We start from the raw sequence: 12,865 nt of genomic DNA, 5'->3' as shown, positions 1-12,865 counted from the left end.
TTCCTGCAGTCTGCTGAGATCCGGTTTCACTATGCCCATAAATGTCACCGAGAGCATAGTTCATGTGCTGTTACTGGGGCTAATACATAAGAAGATTGACCACCTGATCTCACAGGTTGGGTGTTATAAAGTGTGTACATGCTTGATGTTAGCTAGGGAAATAAACATAGAAGCTCATCACTAACAGACCTGGGCTCTTGGATCACTGTGCAAATAGACAACCTGTAAATGAGATAATCAAATTAGCGGCATCCTCGAGGCAATGAATTGTATGATGCCTGATCTGCTTTTCAATAACCTTTTAGATCTTTGCTGTCTTGCAGAGCAGTCAATTATATTATCTGATCAGTTTTAGTGTCTGGAGTCAGCACATGATGAATAAACAGTGGGGAGAAACTGTACCTGTTTACATAAACAGCAGCAATAAAAAAAATTAATTATTAGAGCTACACTTTCATTGCCTGATCTTGGGAAAATAAAAGCAGCTAAGCAACATGTGTATGACAAACCCAGCTGGGTAAATGCTGCAAAGCCCTAAGCCAAACCCAAGTGAAACAATGGTGAGGGAAAGTAAGTTACTTGGTCATATTGCCTGCAGGCTTTTTAAGGTGCAAGAGAGGGTGATTGTCTTAGCCAAAATCAAGTAGATGGGAAGGGAATTGTCCTCCTTGGAGTAAGGTGAAAGGCAAGCAGCATCTTTTGTTCTCCATTTGTCCTTGATCACATTTTTCATCAGGTTCCCTCTGCCCTCCTGCAGTCTTCTGACTTTTCTGCATCGTTTTTATTGTTGTTCTGCCTCAGTTACTCTAAAGGCATGAGATTAAATGCATGCTTGAGAACTCTACCACAGCTGAAGCCTTGAGCAAATAGCCGGGAAGAACTTAGCTCCAAGCGTAGCCTTTCACTCAGGCAGTTGACATGTGCTGAAGAGAAGTTGCCTTTTTTATGCTAGATCTTTGAAACCCATTTGTAGAATGTGCAAACATGGCATCTTCCTAAACACAGTATTTGTCTGGACTATTTCTGTCACTTGTTTCCTCCTTTATTGCTTCTTTCTCATCCCTTTGGCTCAATTCAGCTGGTTCTTACCCTTCTCTGTGGAGCTTACTTCCCCTCTCCCCCTTCTGTCAAAATCAAACTTACAAACAAACCAAGTTTGAACTACAGTTCTTCACGCACTGCTCCAGCGTGGGTGCCTCCCATGGGGTGAGGTCCTACACGATCAGCCTATTGTTTCCTCCTTTATTGCTTCTTTCTCATCCCTTTGGCTCAATTCAGCTGGTTCTTACCCTTCTCTGTGGAGCTTACTTCCCCTCTCCCCCTTCTGTCAAAATCAAACTTACAAACAAACCAAGTTTGAACTACAGTTCTTCACGCACTGCTCCAGCGTGGGTGCCTCCCATGGGGTGAGGTCCTACACGATCAGCCTACTCCAGTGTGGGTCCCACCTGCAGCAAACCTGCTCCAGCCTGGGCTCCTCTACCCATGGGGCCACAGGTCCTGCCAGCAGCCTGCTCCAGTGTGGGCTGCCCACAGGGTCACAGCCTCTTTTGGGCATCCCCCTGCTCCAGCGTGGGGTCTGGGCTGCAGGGTGGTCTCTGCTGCCCATGACCCTCCATGGTTGCAGTGGTACAGCCTGCCCTCACACCACGGGCTGCAGGGGACCCTCTGCTTCGGTGCCTGGGGCACCTCCTGCCCCTCCTTCTCCACTGACCTGGGTGTCTGTAGTGTTTTTCTTAAACACGTTATCCCAGAGGTGCTACCCCCGTCACTGATGGGCTCGTCCTTGGCCAGCAGTGGGTCCGTCTTGGAGCCGGTTGGCATTGGCTCTGTCAGACACGGGGGAAGCTTCCAGCAGCTTCTCACAGAAACCAGCCCTGTGCCCTCCTTGCTACCAAAACCTTGCCATGCAAACCCAGTACACTGAGAAGCAGCCATCACAGTGGATAATAGATTAGGGGTCCACCTCCATGTCTCTTCCAAGTCTAGGGAGTGTTTAATGGCGTCTCAGTTGTATGCAACTTCAGTGATGCTGTGTGTACTTCTGTGTACACACACAGAGACAAATGTGTAAGATAGAGAGGTTAACATCTGTCCAAGCTGCCAACAGGTCTGCCTTGTACCTCCTGTTTGGGCAGCACTCTTGTTCAGTTTTAGTGTTTTCTGCTCCTTCACAGAGAGACTCTGTCTATGATACAGACCCTGTATTGGCAGTGTATGCCAGCAAAAGGTAGCCAGTGTAGCTGCATGTCTTCTCCCCAGAAGTCAGCAACTTCTTTTGTCAGCACAGTTTTGTACTGAGTTTATGTTCCTAGCTATTTTTCTTAGTCAGCTTTATTAGCGGAGCAAGCACAATTCTTTATTACCTACATGCGCTTCCCAGCTGAAGTTGCTTCTCTAGTCCAGATCCCAGAATAAAAGGTGCAGGTCCAGCCAGCTTGGTGTCGATGATTACCAGACTGCACAGCTACCTTTTTGGTTAGAGGGTTTCTGTTCAGTGCAGGTCTGTCTGCTGTCATTCAGCTCACTATAGGTAAGATCTTGAGATTCGTCTCATGGTCTGCATGTGAGGGATATGCAGAAGATGGGGTTTCCCTTCTTCCTTTTACCCCTGACTGCAGCTCAACTGAGAGCCACATCTTTTTATCAAGTACAGTGGTCGACTGATGGCTCAGAGACCCCCTCGTATTCCACAATCCATATAGAAATGTGGTCTGTGTACAGTCATGTTGGATGCATTTGTTACAGATATTCCTGAAAACATGAGCTGTACCAATTGGGTTTCTCTCCTAGTGCCTTCAGCTCGGGCAGATATAGTAAGTGCTTGCTCTCTCAATTTTCTTCCTCTTCCATCTCTGTTCCTGATTGCTAGTTAATAGAAGATTTTTTTTAATGTCACACTGCAATAATTGCCATGGCAACCTTGTGTGCTGCAAGGACTTGGAAATAGCTGGAGGAGAGAAGACTCCCCTGGTGAGTTAGGGTTGTGGTGAAAGAGGAGGAGCTGCGGTAGTCTTTAGTCAGCAGAAGCAGAGAACACGCAGTTTTGCTGTTTGACACACTTAAAACAACGTCATTCCTCCCTGGTAAAACTACAGCTGCCCTTGTGGTTGGCCCAGCTAGAGCCTGGCAAGTTACTGCTCCTCTGTGTCTCTGCCACCTCTGCTGTTCACGTGAGCAGAGTGGGAACTGAGGTACCTCTGCAGAACCTCCTCTGGGTCAGTGATCCCTGGAGTGTGTGTTTCAGCTGCAGAAGGAATCAGGGGACAGGTGACTTGGTTTTTGTTTGCTCTGCTGCTTTTGGGTCCCTAAAGCATGCCTGCAGCCATGGTGTCACACTGCTGCACTGAGAGGCGTAGAGCTGCCAGGCCAGTCTCTAGTACTTTATCCCTTTTCATAGGAATCTGCTGAAACAGGTGGTTTGAAATAACGATTAGCTGGTGTATGATGGGGTGGAACTGAAAGCGGTGGAATTTGGAGGAATTTCTTAGAGCTTGAGACCCTGTTGTAGTCTTGGACAAGCCCCCTTCTCTTGCACAGGAGCATCACCTTTGTGAGGAGCAGTTCCAAGGTCCATGAGGGGTGAAGCTTCTCCCATGGGGAGCAGGATCTTGCTTGGGTCTAGCTCTGTGCTCTTCTTGGAGCTAGTCTTGGACTTAGGTAGCTGACTTTCAGTAGCACTATCTTTAGCTTCATTCCCCAAAAGACTATGTGATCACACGTCTTTCTTACATATGAAGTAGAAGGCTTCATCTAGATGAGTCTCCCGTTTCCCGCATGTTACAACTTCCAGCCCTTCCTTTGGGAGTGCCCAAGCCCAGTAAGTTTTCCCATCAGGAAACCTCTCCCAACTTCCAGCTTAAATTTCTTTTTAACCTTTGGCAACATTGCTCCTGGTGTTTTTACTTGCAAACTGATAGGAAAGCTATCTGCAGTGAGATTGCTCCTCCCTTTCCTCCAGGAGAGGCTGTCGGATCTCCAGGCAGCTCATTTAAAGCTGGTCAGTGTTAGTACTGAACGCTCTGTCAGGGCATTACCGATGCTGTGGGGTTCATGGTCAGCATAGGGTGAAATTTGGTACACAGTGGTGGCATTTCTGCAGAAGTAGCACGTGGGATAGGGGGAACTGGGAGTGTGCTGACACTTGGCATTTCTGGATGCTCCTGCACTTGAGTGAAGGAAAAGCTGTTACTTTTCCTTCCTAAATGGAGCTAAGGCCCTGTCTTCACATAGTGAACAAGGTATATTATATACCAGCTAGTCTCACCTCCTCAAATAAGGTTTTTTGGTTACACTTTGAGTTCATAGAGTTTTCTCCACAGCAGGCCCAGGAGACAAGTAGGCTGAAGTTGAAATGGTACCAGCCACTAATTCCATGGCATAGGGCGGTTCTTTGTGGCTGGAGGATAGTAAAAATCCCCTGCCTGCACTGCTGCTGAACTCTTAAGAGGTGGATATAAACTATGTGATGTAGACACCATTGAAAGTGTATTGTATAGGGATAAGGTACTGTTTGACACTGAGATGGGGGCCTGTTACCATGTAATGGCTGCTGGTTTCATCACAGCGTGCTCATGTGACACTTCCTTGCTTAATATTGACTTGTCCCACTGGACTAAATATGGATCACTGGTTGTGTCTGTTTTGATGGCCCCTGTGTGTGCTTTACTTCAGCAGATGAAACATTGCTGCCTACTGGAGACATTAACCCAAAGGAATATGATGCTGATAAGGGATGCCAACCTAATACATGCATTAATTCCTAGGGAAGTGCTGCAGGAAATTGCTTTTCAGAATAATTCAGTTTCCTAGCTCCATAAAAGCTGTAATCCAGGACAACATAATGAACAGAACCATAAAGGAACTTATCTGCATGCCCATATCCTGTCTGCCCAAGCGTGCCTAGCTGCATCTTTCATTCAGCATGGGTTCAGAGGTGTCGTGGTCTAGGCCCAGCTGGCAACTAAGCACCCCACAGCCGCTCGCTCACTCCTCCCAGTATGATGGGGAAGAAAAGATAACAGGAAAGGCTTGTGGGTTGAGACAAGGAGAGGAAAGGATCACTCAGCAGTTCCTATCCTGGGCACAACAGACTCGACTTGGGGGGAAAAATCAGTTTAATCTGTCACCAATCAAATCAGAGTAGGATAATGAGAGACAAAAACAGATCTTAAAATAAACACCTTCTCCCCACCCCTCCCTTCTTTCTGGGGTCAGCTTTGCTCCCCATTTCTCTACCTCCTCCCCCCAAGCGGTACAGGGGGACAGGGAATGAGGGTTGTGGTCAGTCTCTACTGACCCCATGAGACATGTTGTCTCTAATTCTCCTTCCTCCTCATGGGGGAGGGATCCTCACACTCTGCCCTGCTCCAGTGTGGAATCCCTCCCATGGGAGACAGTCCTCTGCCAGCTTCTCCAATGTGTGTCCTTCCCCGGGACTGCAGTTCATGAACTGCTCCGACGTGGGTCCCTCCCACGGGGTGACGTCTTTCAGGAGCAGCCTGCTCCGGCTTGGGCTTCTCACAGGAGCCACCCCTGCAGCCCTCTCACTCACTCCCCAAGTCCTAACACCCAAACCCAACACGAAAGGAAAGTGCCTGTAGGTTGGGGTCCAGGCAGAGCTTCACCTGCTGAGTCAGCGCAATAAGCAAAGTCACACAATCTCAGACAGAAAAGAAGCAGAATGTGGTTGCCACTCTAGAAAGAGGGTGAAATAATTATAATCCTTCTTTTGTAATTTTTAAGGCGGGTCTCAGTGTGATTGGCACAAATGATAGTGGGGAGAGTACCACCCCACCCTTCCTCTCTCGAAAGACACTTAGCAAACAAGGTGACTAAACACTTGCGGTTTATGCCCAACCTTTCCTCCAGCAGAAGCCACCTGTCTCAACAGTAGAAACCAATAGTGCAAATGTCATTTGTCATCCATGAAGTGGATTGATCCTTCAGAATAACTAAGTATCATGGATATACAGGAATATAGGAATCAGGCTTGTGTGAGGGTCTCATACAGGTTGGTAGGTGTCTTGTTGCTGATCATCATGTTTGAATGCTGGAAGCGTTTTGCAGAGGTCTTTCATTTCCAGTGATGTCTGTATTTCATATTCTCTTGCGTGGCTCTTTAAAATCTAGTTACCTTTGTGATATGAGTCATGATGTGATAAGTCACATTTAACTTTGTTTAGGATTTGATTACTGTGTATTGATGTCTGTATCTGCAGTGCTTCCTGCCACAGCAGAAGGTTTATATAGAGAGGAATAGAAATGTACTAAGGAAATGACAAGTCCTGTGCAGTGCCTAGGAGTAAAAGCAATACTCAGACAAAATGGGTACTTTTATATGTATTTATTTTGTAGAAATTTGTTAAAACATTTCTCTTCCTCCCACTCAACTGATGTTCAACAAACTGTACACTAGCTAAGGACAGCACTCGTTGCAGATGTTGTTACTATTTTAGTATTGCTTAGATGTTCCAACAGATACACTGCTCTGCAGTTCTTTAAAATGGAAGTTGCAATCCTAATATAAGCATGAGATATAAATGTGAGATATGGCTGTTTACTATCAGTATGATGTGAAGCTAATTTTACTTTAAACTAGGTTCAAGACAAAATGCATTTTTCTTTCTTGTTGCACATGCATAGATTATATGTTAATTATCGTATCATGAGTCTCCAGGCTCTGTTTTCAAAAGGAAGCTAATTATTTCATCCTGCTACATGAGGATTTGCACATAATTTTGTCTGGACAGCACGGTTACCTGAACCAAACCAAGAACAATGGCTGCGTTTTGAGAGAAATACTGTGTGTACCTTGTTACAAGTTGATGCTGATGCTCCGGCTCTGTTTCTTTCCCAGGATGATCCTCTCACTAATCTAAACACAGCTTTTGATGTGGCTGAGAAATATCTGGATATTCCCAAGATGCTGGATGCAGAAGGTAAAGTAGAACCCAGTGGCTTTTAACTTACTATTTCTTGAGAAATTTCCCACTTTTTCTAGGTGGACTTACATTGTTCAAGAATTCAGTAACCTGAATGCTCCCTCCATCATCACATACTAAATGTATAGGGAAGAAGTTACAATGGAATAATGAGTCATATGTTCTGCTTCCTTCTTCCTCCTGTGCCCCTCAGTCTTCTGAGTCTGGTGTGGAAATCTTGACCTTAGGTTGAAACACTGGGCAGACATGAGTAATTCCTGGGTATGTCCACTGCTGACTGAAGTGTTCCCTTTCAAGAATCAGGCTTAATACTTAGTTAATGGATGGTGTAGGACTGCGTTCCCTTTGCTCCAGAAGTTTTTTTCTGGACTCTTTCTGACGTTGCTGGTGATCTTCCTTTTGGGGACATGATATTAGTATTATAAACTGCTGCTCAGAATTGTTGAGCATGAAGATCCCTCACTGTCTGGGTCTGGAGACCAAGGCAGAGATCCATGCTGTTCAGAGGTTCTTTTGCTACTGATTGTGACTGCTTCCCTGACGCCACTGGGACAGCAAGGATTACTTTTCAGAGCTTTGTCAGGACCAGCTTGGCAAAAGACTTTGAAGACTGTAACTCTGGAGTACAAACAACAGCCTGAAATAGTTCACTGGTTGTTGGCTGTTTGCCTGAAGCCAGCTGGTTTCAGTGGTAGAAGCTGTGTTTCAGGCCTGGTTTGGACAGGAGAAGCAGTTAAAGGCTTTTGTTAAATAAGGGAGTGAGAGGAATAAGGGAGAAAGGTTGGGGATAGGACAGCTGAACCCAGTGAACCTATGTTTGGGTAACTAGGATCTTTATATTCTTAAATAGTATTTCCCATCCCCAGGGAGGAGTCTTGCCTTCTCTGCATTCATCATGCCGAGCTCACACACAAAAAGATCATGAGTTTTCTGAAGTAGATTCAAGTGCTTCCTGCTATTCTGTAGGAAATAAATCTGCCTCCAAAATAAGCAGATCCAGCTTCAGATCTCAGCAAAGCTAGCGGTGATGAAGAGGGCCCCTTGCAGGGCCCTGCAGAGGAAAGGTTCCTCTTTCCTGATCACTCTTCTCCCTCACGGAGTGGAGCTAATGTGCATTCCTCCACACCATTAATTCTGATCTCTGGAGGTGTTGAGTTTCCCCTGAAACCAATGAAAGGGCCTTTTGAAATTCAAGCCATCATTGTGTTGAAATGAAGGACGGGGGCATGGAAAGGAAGGGAGCAAGGATCTTTCCTGAAGTACTGCACAGAGGAATTGCAGTATAACACGCCTATAAAAGCCATGTCAACCTGCTTGCCAGTTTGGATTGATTCAACCTGCCATTCACAGTAATGTTCTCGGGACAGCGAGGTGCTGTGACATGAGACATGGTGACATATGGCTGCATTAGCCTGGGCAGACCCTGGAAGCAATTTTATCATGAGGGAGGGAAACCAGGAGGGTGATCCTGGCTGCTGAGAGACACGCGTCTTCTGGGGAACTGGGAAGCCTTGTGGAGTTGCTATGACAAGGATATACCCCAGCAGGCCTCCTGGACAGTTGTGGTTCTCCCTCTCCTTTGCTTTCCTCCCATCGGTTGATTATGCTCTTAACGTGAGGTTTTTTTTGACAGACATTGTTGGAACTGCCCGTCCTGACGAGAAAGCCATCATGACCTATGTTTCTAGCTTCTACCACGCCTTCTCAGGAGCCCAGAAGGTATCGCAGGATCCCAAGCTCCCTCCACAGAGCACACGTGGTGCCGTTGCTAATGTCCAAACCTTTTTTTCTTTCTCTCTTTCCTCTCTAGCTACGGGCATCTTTATTATTATGTTCTTAGTAGAGTTGGCTGTTGGTTCAAAGTGGTGCCCCAGGCATAATAGGTGGGGCAGGGGAGCCAGAAACCCCATTCCCTTTAGACAGCGGTACTTCCAGTGGCACTTACGTATGCCACCACCTTGGCATGCACACAAATCCGAGGGAGTGGGGAGCTCTGCCTTCTCCATTTGCCTTCCAAACTGCTGCCCTGATGGCCAAGGACCTGCACCCCCTGTTCCTGAGAAATGTGAGCTCGGATGCTTGGTTTCACAAAGCTGGAGACCACCCTGTAGGCGCTCTGCTCAGCAGGGCGCTGCAGCCTGCCCCCACTGAAACAATGCTGATACCAATTCCCTTTTGGTTTTCTTGCTCAAAGGTGGAGAAACAGAGCTGACTTAGTGGTTTTATGAAGGGTTCGACGAATGCCTAAAGCTTTGTCTTTTACCTTACGTATGCTGCAGGGAATTACGTGTGCTGCAGGTTCCCGCACCCTCGCTTCAAGGTCTGAACCTGCTGCTTTCTCAAGTTGGGCCGCGAATTGCAGTCCCAGTTCACCTGGGGCTTACAAAGCACGTCGTAACGAGTGTATCTGTGGTGATTTTGCAAACAGAGCGTTGCTTATCATGACAGAGGTGCCTGGTTTTGCTCACTTGTTTCTTTTTTATCTCTTTTCTTACCCACCGTGCTTTAAATTGGGCAGTTGAGTCCTTCCTGTGTCTGGCTTAGCCGTTTTCCTGTTGGTAACGTAGTCACTAAAGGAAAAGTTTTGTGGGTGAAACCTTGTAAACATCTCTCGCCAAAACCAAGCAGCCTCCTGTACTTCAGTACCGCCGTAGGAACAGGCAGTGCGTGTTACAGCACAGCAGATACTGTGTAGGAAGTGCACTGCGTAGGAAGGCTCTGATCTCTAGCTCCTCGGCGTACAGAAAGGCCTTGAGCGTGGGCGTTCAGACCTCCAAACGGCCTATTTGCATCCTTGGGCCTGGGCCCTGGGCCGCAGTTGGGAAGGTGCAGAGCCCGGATCCTCAGCCCGGGATCCCCCTGGATTGGGGGCGTGGGAGGGAGGGAGGGGTGCCGCTTTGAGCCACAAGCCAACGCTGCTAGCCACCTTCTGATCCGAATTCCCAGCTCTCCGCATGGAAATCTGTTTGGCCTGTCCTGCAATGCATGATGGGAAGTTTTCTCCCCCTCTCTCACGCCACCCATGACTGTTTTGTTTTATTCTATGTGCTGCTTCTTACTTTATCCTTTCAACCTCTTTTCCTTCTCTGCACAGATATTATAGGCACGCTAAGGCCGGATGAGAAGGCCATAATGACCTATGTCTCATGTTACTACCACGCCTTCTCGGGGGCGCAGAAGGTGAGACTTTACTGCTAACACCCCCATCCCCTCTCCCTGCCCTGCCCACCGCTCCTCTCCACCGAGGAACGCACCAGACCCCCACATCCGTCCCAGGGCATTTGCAGGGAAGCCCAACGCATCCAGCGATGTGCTTGGATGTGCCATCTGTAGTCTTGCTGGAGAAGTGGTGTATGCATCCTTTCAGACAGACTTCAGCTGCCCCTTCCCTCCAGTTTCACACCCCAGCGGTGGAGAAAGCATTTGGTAAAGCTGGCATTGAAAGATGGATGAACGTCTGCTCTGACAGAGTCGGTTCCCTCTCAGTGACTGGCCAGGCGGTGCGCCTCCAGAATTACCACAATCAAGCCAGCCTACCCCAGAAAATCCTGTCCTCCCTGAGTTGCCATCCTGCCTTCTGCACAGCCCCCGCTAGGTCAGTGAGCTTTTCCTAGGCTGAATCATCTGTGAGCTGGTTACATGGCACTTGTGTGCTCCAGCCACAACGTACATTCCTACCAGGCCTTGAGTTTTCCCAAACTCACATGCTTCTCCATTCCTTGCTTCTCCCTGGTCATTCTCTGTTTCTCAAACCACCTGTATGTTTTATTTCTCTTTCCTCTGCTTTGCCCTTTTCCATAACTTCAGTCCTTCTGCTTCCTCTTTACTCTAGAGTCTCTTTGCCTGGCATCGGGACATTTGTCCTCAGAGGAACCAAATAGTCACGGATCGCCTTTGGGCAAACTTCCTCCAAAACAGCAATTTCCCTGCAATCCTTTGAATAGAAAACAAAGGTCTGTCCTTTCCTCCCATGCCATAGCCTGGCTGGGCTGCAGCCTTTCCGCAAGACCGCTGCTAATTTCGTATTGTAGGCTTTGGAACAATAAAATCTGAAGTTCAAGACTGCATTCTCCATGTTACCAACAGATGTAAAGTCTCCCTGTTTCTCCCAGACACAACTCCTTTCTCTCAATAGGCATTTCCATTTGAGACGCAGTCCATGTGTTGCCCAGCTTGCGAGCTAACTTGACTCCAGGATGAGTCCATCTCTCCTACAAAGCAGTGCTGATGGCCGCAGCGTTGGTGCAGATACCATGCTCATGCTGGCTTTTAGAGGGCAAACGCAGGCAGTAGGTCGCAGGGAGCAGCTCTTTAGTTCAAGCTTTTTGCCCTCTGCCCTGTTTCATATAAATTACATTATACTGTCTTTTTTTCAAGGAACTGGGAGTATGTCCCACAGCAGTGCAGTAGACTTGCCCGTTTGGCATGATTTGTGTACTTGTGACTTTTCTGCCAGGATCCTGCTTTCTGAACAGTTCGAAACCCTTAAGACCAAGCTGCAAGCTCTGGCCAGCTGATACTTGCCCAGGAAGACTGTAGTCTCAGAACTCATGCCAGCCCGATGGTGAGACCTGTTGTTTCCCAGGTGCCCCTGAGGGATTGCTCCATGCTGTCTGCTTAACCTGAAGAACTCCCTGTTGAGGAAACTGCAAACCACAATACGAGGAGGGTTGCAGCCTGCTGCGGGAGCAGCCCTGCCCCTCACCAATCCCTTCCTCTTCTCTCTATGCCCATCCCACCACTTAGAAACCTGCTCAGCAGGTCCCATGCTCTCAGCAGCAGCTTGGGTGGATGCTAGGTCTCCTGGGATAACTGAAAACAACCTTTTACTGTCTCAGGACCTGAACCAGGTAGCTGAGGCAAGAACTAGAGATGGAGTTTCTTAGTTATTAAAATTTCAAACCCATGTAGTCTAACTAGCTTACAGGGAAGATTAAAGATTTAATCATTTATTAATTTTTTAGCAGTCCTGATGGGCCAGCAACTAAACTGTGCCCTGACAGGTGGGGGAGAGCTTCTCCCAAAGCCGTACATTAGCCAGTTGCTGAGTGACACAGATTCAAACCCTGGGCAGATGCAAAGCGATTACTATGTACAAGCCCCAGCCCAGATTGTGATGTGTTGTGGCCTCGTGCACGGTTAGGTGACTTACTGTGATATCGCTCCATTTTTCATTCAGATTTTTCATTACTGCCACCAGTCCTGAAGGGGAGGTCCCATGAGCTGCTTTCTGCTTCTTTCACTCTCTTATACTGAGCCTTTGAAGGTACAGGGTCCCCAGCCTGACATGTGTGTGTTAGATGGCTGCTTTTTCTTTATGCCATTTTTTTTTTATATATATATATATATTTGTAGGTATACTTGCTTTGGTTGGTTTGCTTGTTTTCTAACTGCTTCTGACTTTCACACTAAATGCATGCAACTACTGGTTGGCTTAATATTTTGTAAACTTGATTTCTGAGGTGAAAATTTCTAACTAACGTTTTACCGTTTCATTAAGAGATTGTGTTTGGCATTCAGTATTCTGGAGTGGTCCAGAGGACACCAGCAGGCAGGCGTATTCCCTACATGGCACTGTGGGGATGCCTTCCTTTATGATCCTCCTCAGCAAAGAGACCTGGATCCGTGAGCTAGAGAGACAGCTAACTCCATTTCCATCCTAAGCAGTTCAAGTCAGGGTGCAGAAGTACAGAGAAGAGAAAAGGCAGAGAAATTACAACTGCTGTGGCTATTCAGATTTCCAATCTGAGCGCACCAGACAGCACGTGCGTGTCGCAAAGCTGCGTGGTATTGAGCAGAACGGCCTGGGTTTGCCATCCCCACAGTCTGAGTGCAAGTAGTATAATGTGTCAGCATGATGCTGCACTGAAGCTGATCAGCTCACACAGGTTCTCTGAGAATGCAGGTATGCAGCTTCCAAA

General features: G+C 47.3%; 1 protein-coding gene across 1 annotated transcript in view; it reads left to right on the top strand.

The window, feature by feature from the left end:
• LOC104517351 (alpha-actinin-1) overlaps positions 1 to 12,865 on the top strand; it is a gene marked incomplete at both ends in the record, with an annotated part of 39,109 nt that overhangs the window by 10,110 nt on the left and 16,134 nt on the right. Inside the window, 2 exons of the mRNA XM_010161977.1 lie at positions 6,860 to 6,941; positions 8,578 to 8,663. Coding sequence (XP_010160279.1) covers positions 6,860 to 6,941; positions 8,578 to 8,663 — 168 coding nt within the window. The remainder of the gene's footprint in view (positions 1 to 6,859; positions 6,942 to 8,577; positions 8,664 to 12,865) is intronic.

The sequence above is a fragment of the Eurypyga helias genome, unplaced genomic scaffold (genome assembly GCF_000690775.1).
Source record: "Eurypyga helias isolate BGI_N326 unplaced genomic scaffold, ASM69077v1 scaffold15412, whole genome shotgun sequence".
Taxonomy (NCBI): Eukaryota; Metazoa; Chordata; class Aves; order Eurypygiformes; family Eurypygidae; genus Eurypyga; species Eurypyga helias.
This window is presented reverse-complemented; position numbering and strand designations above follow the sequence as displayed.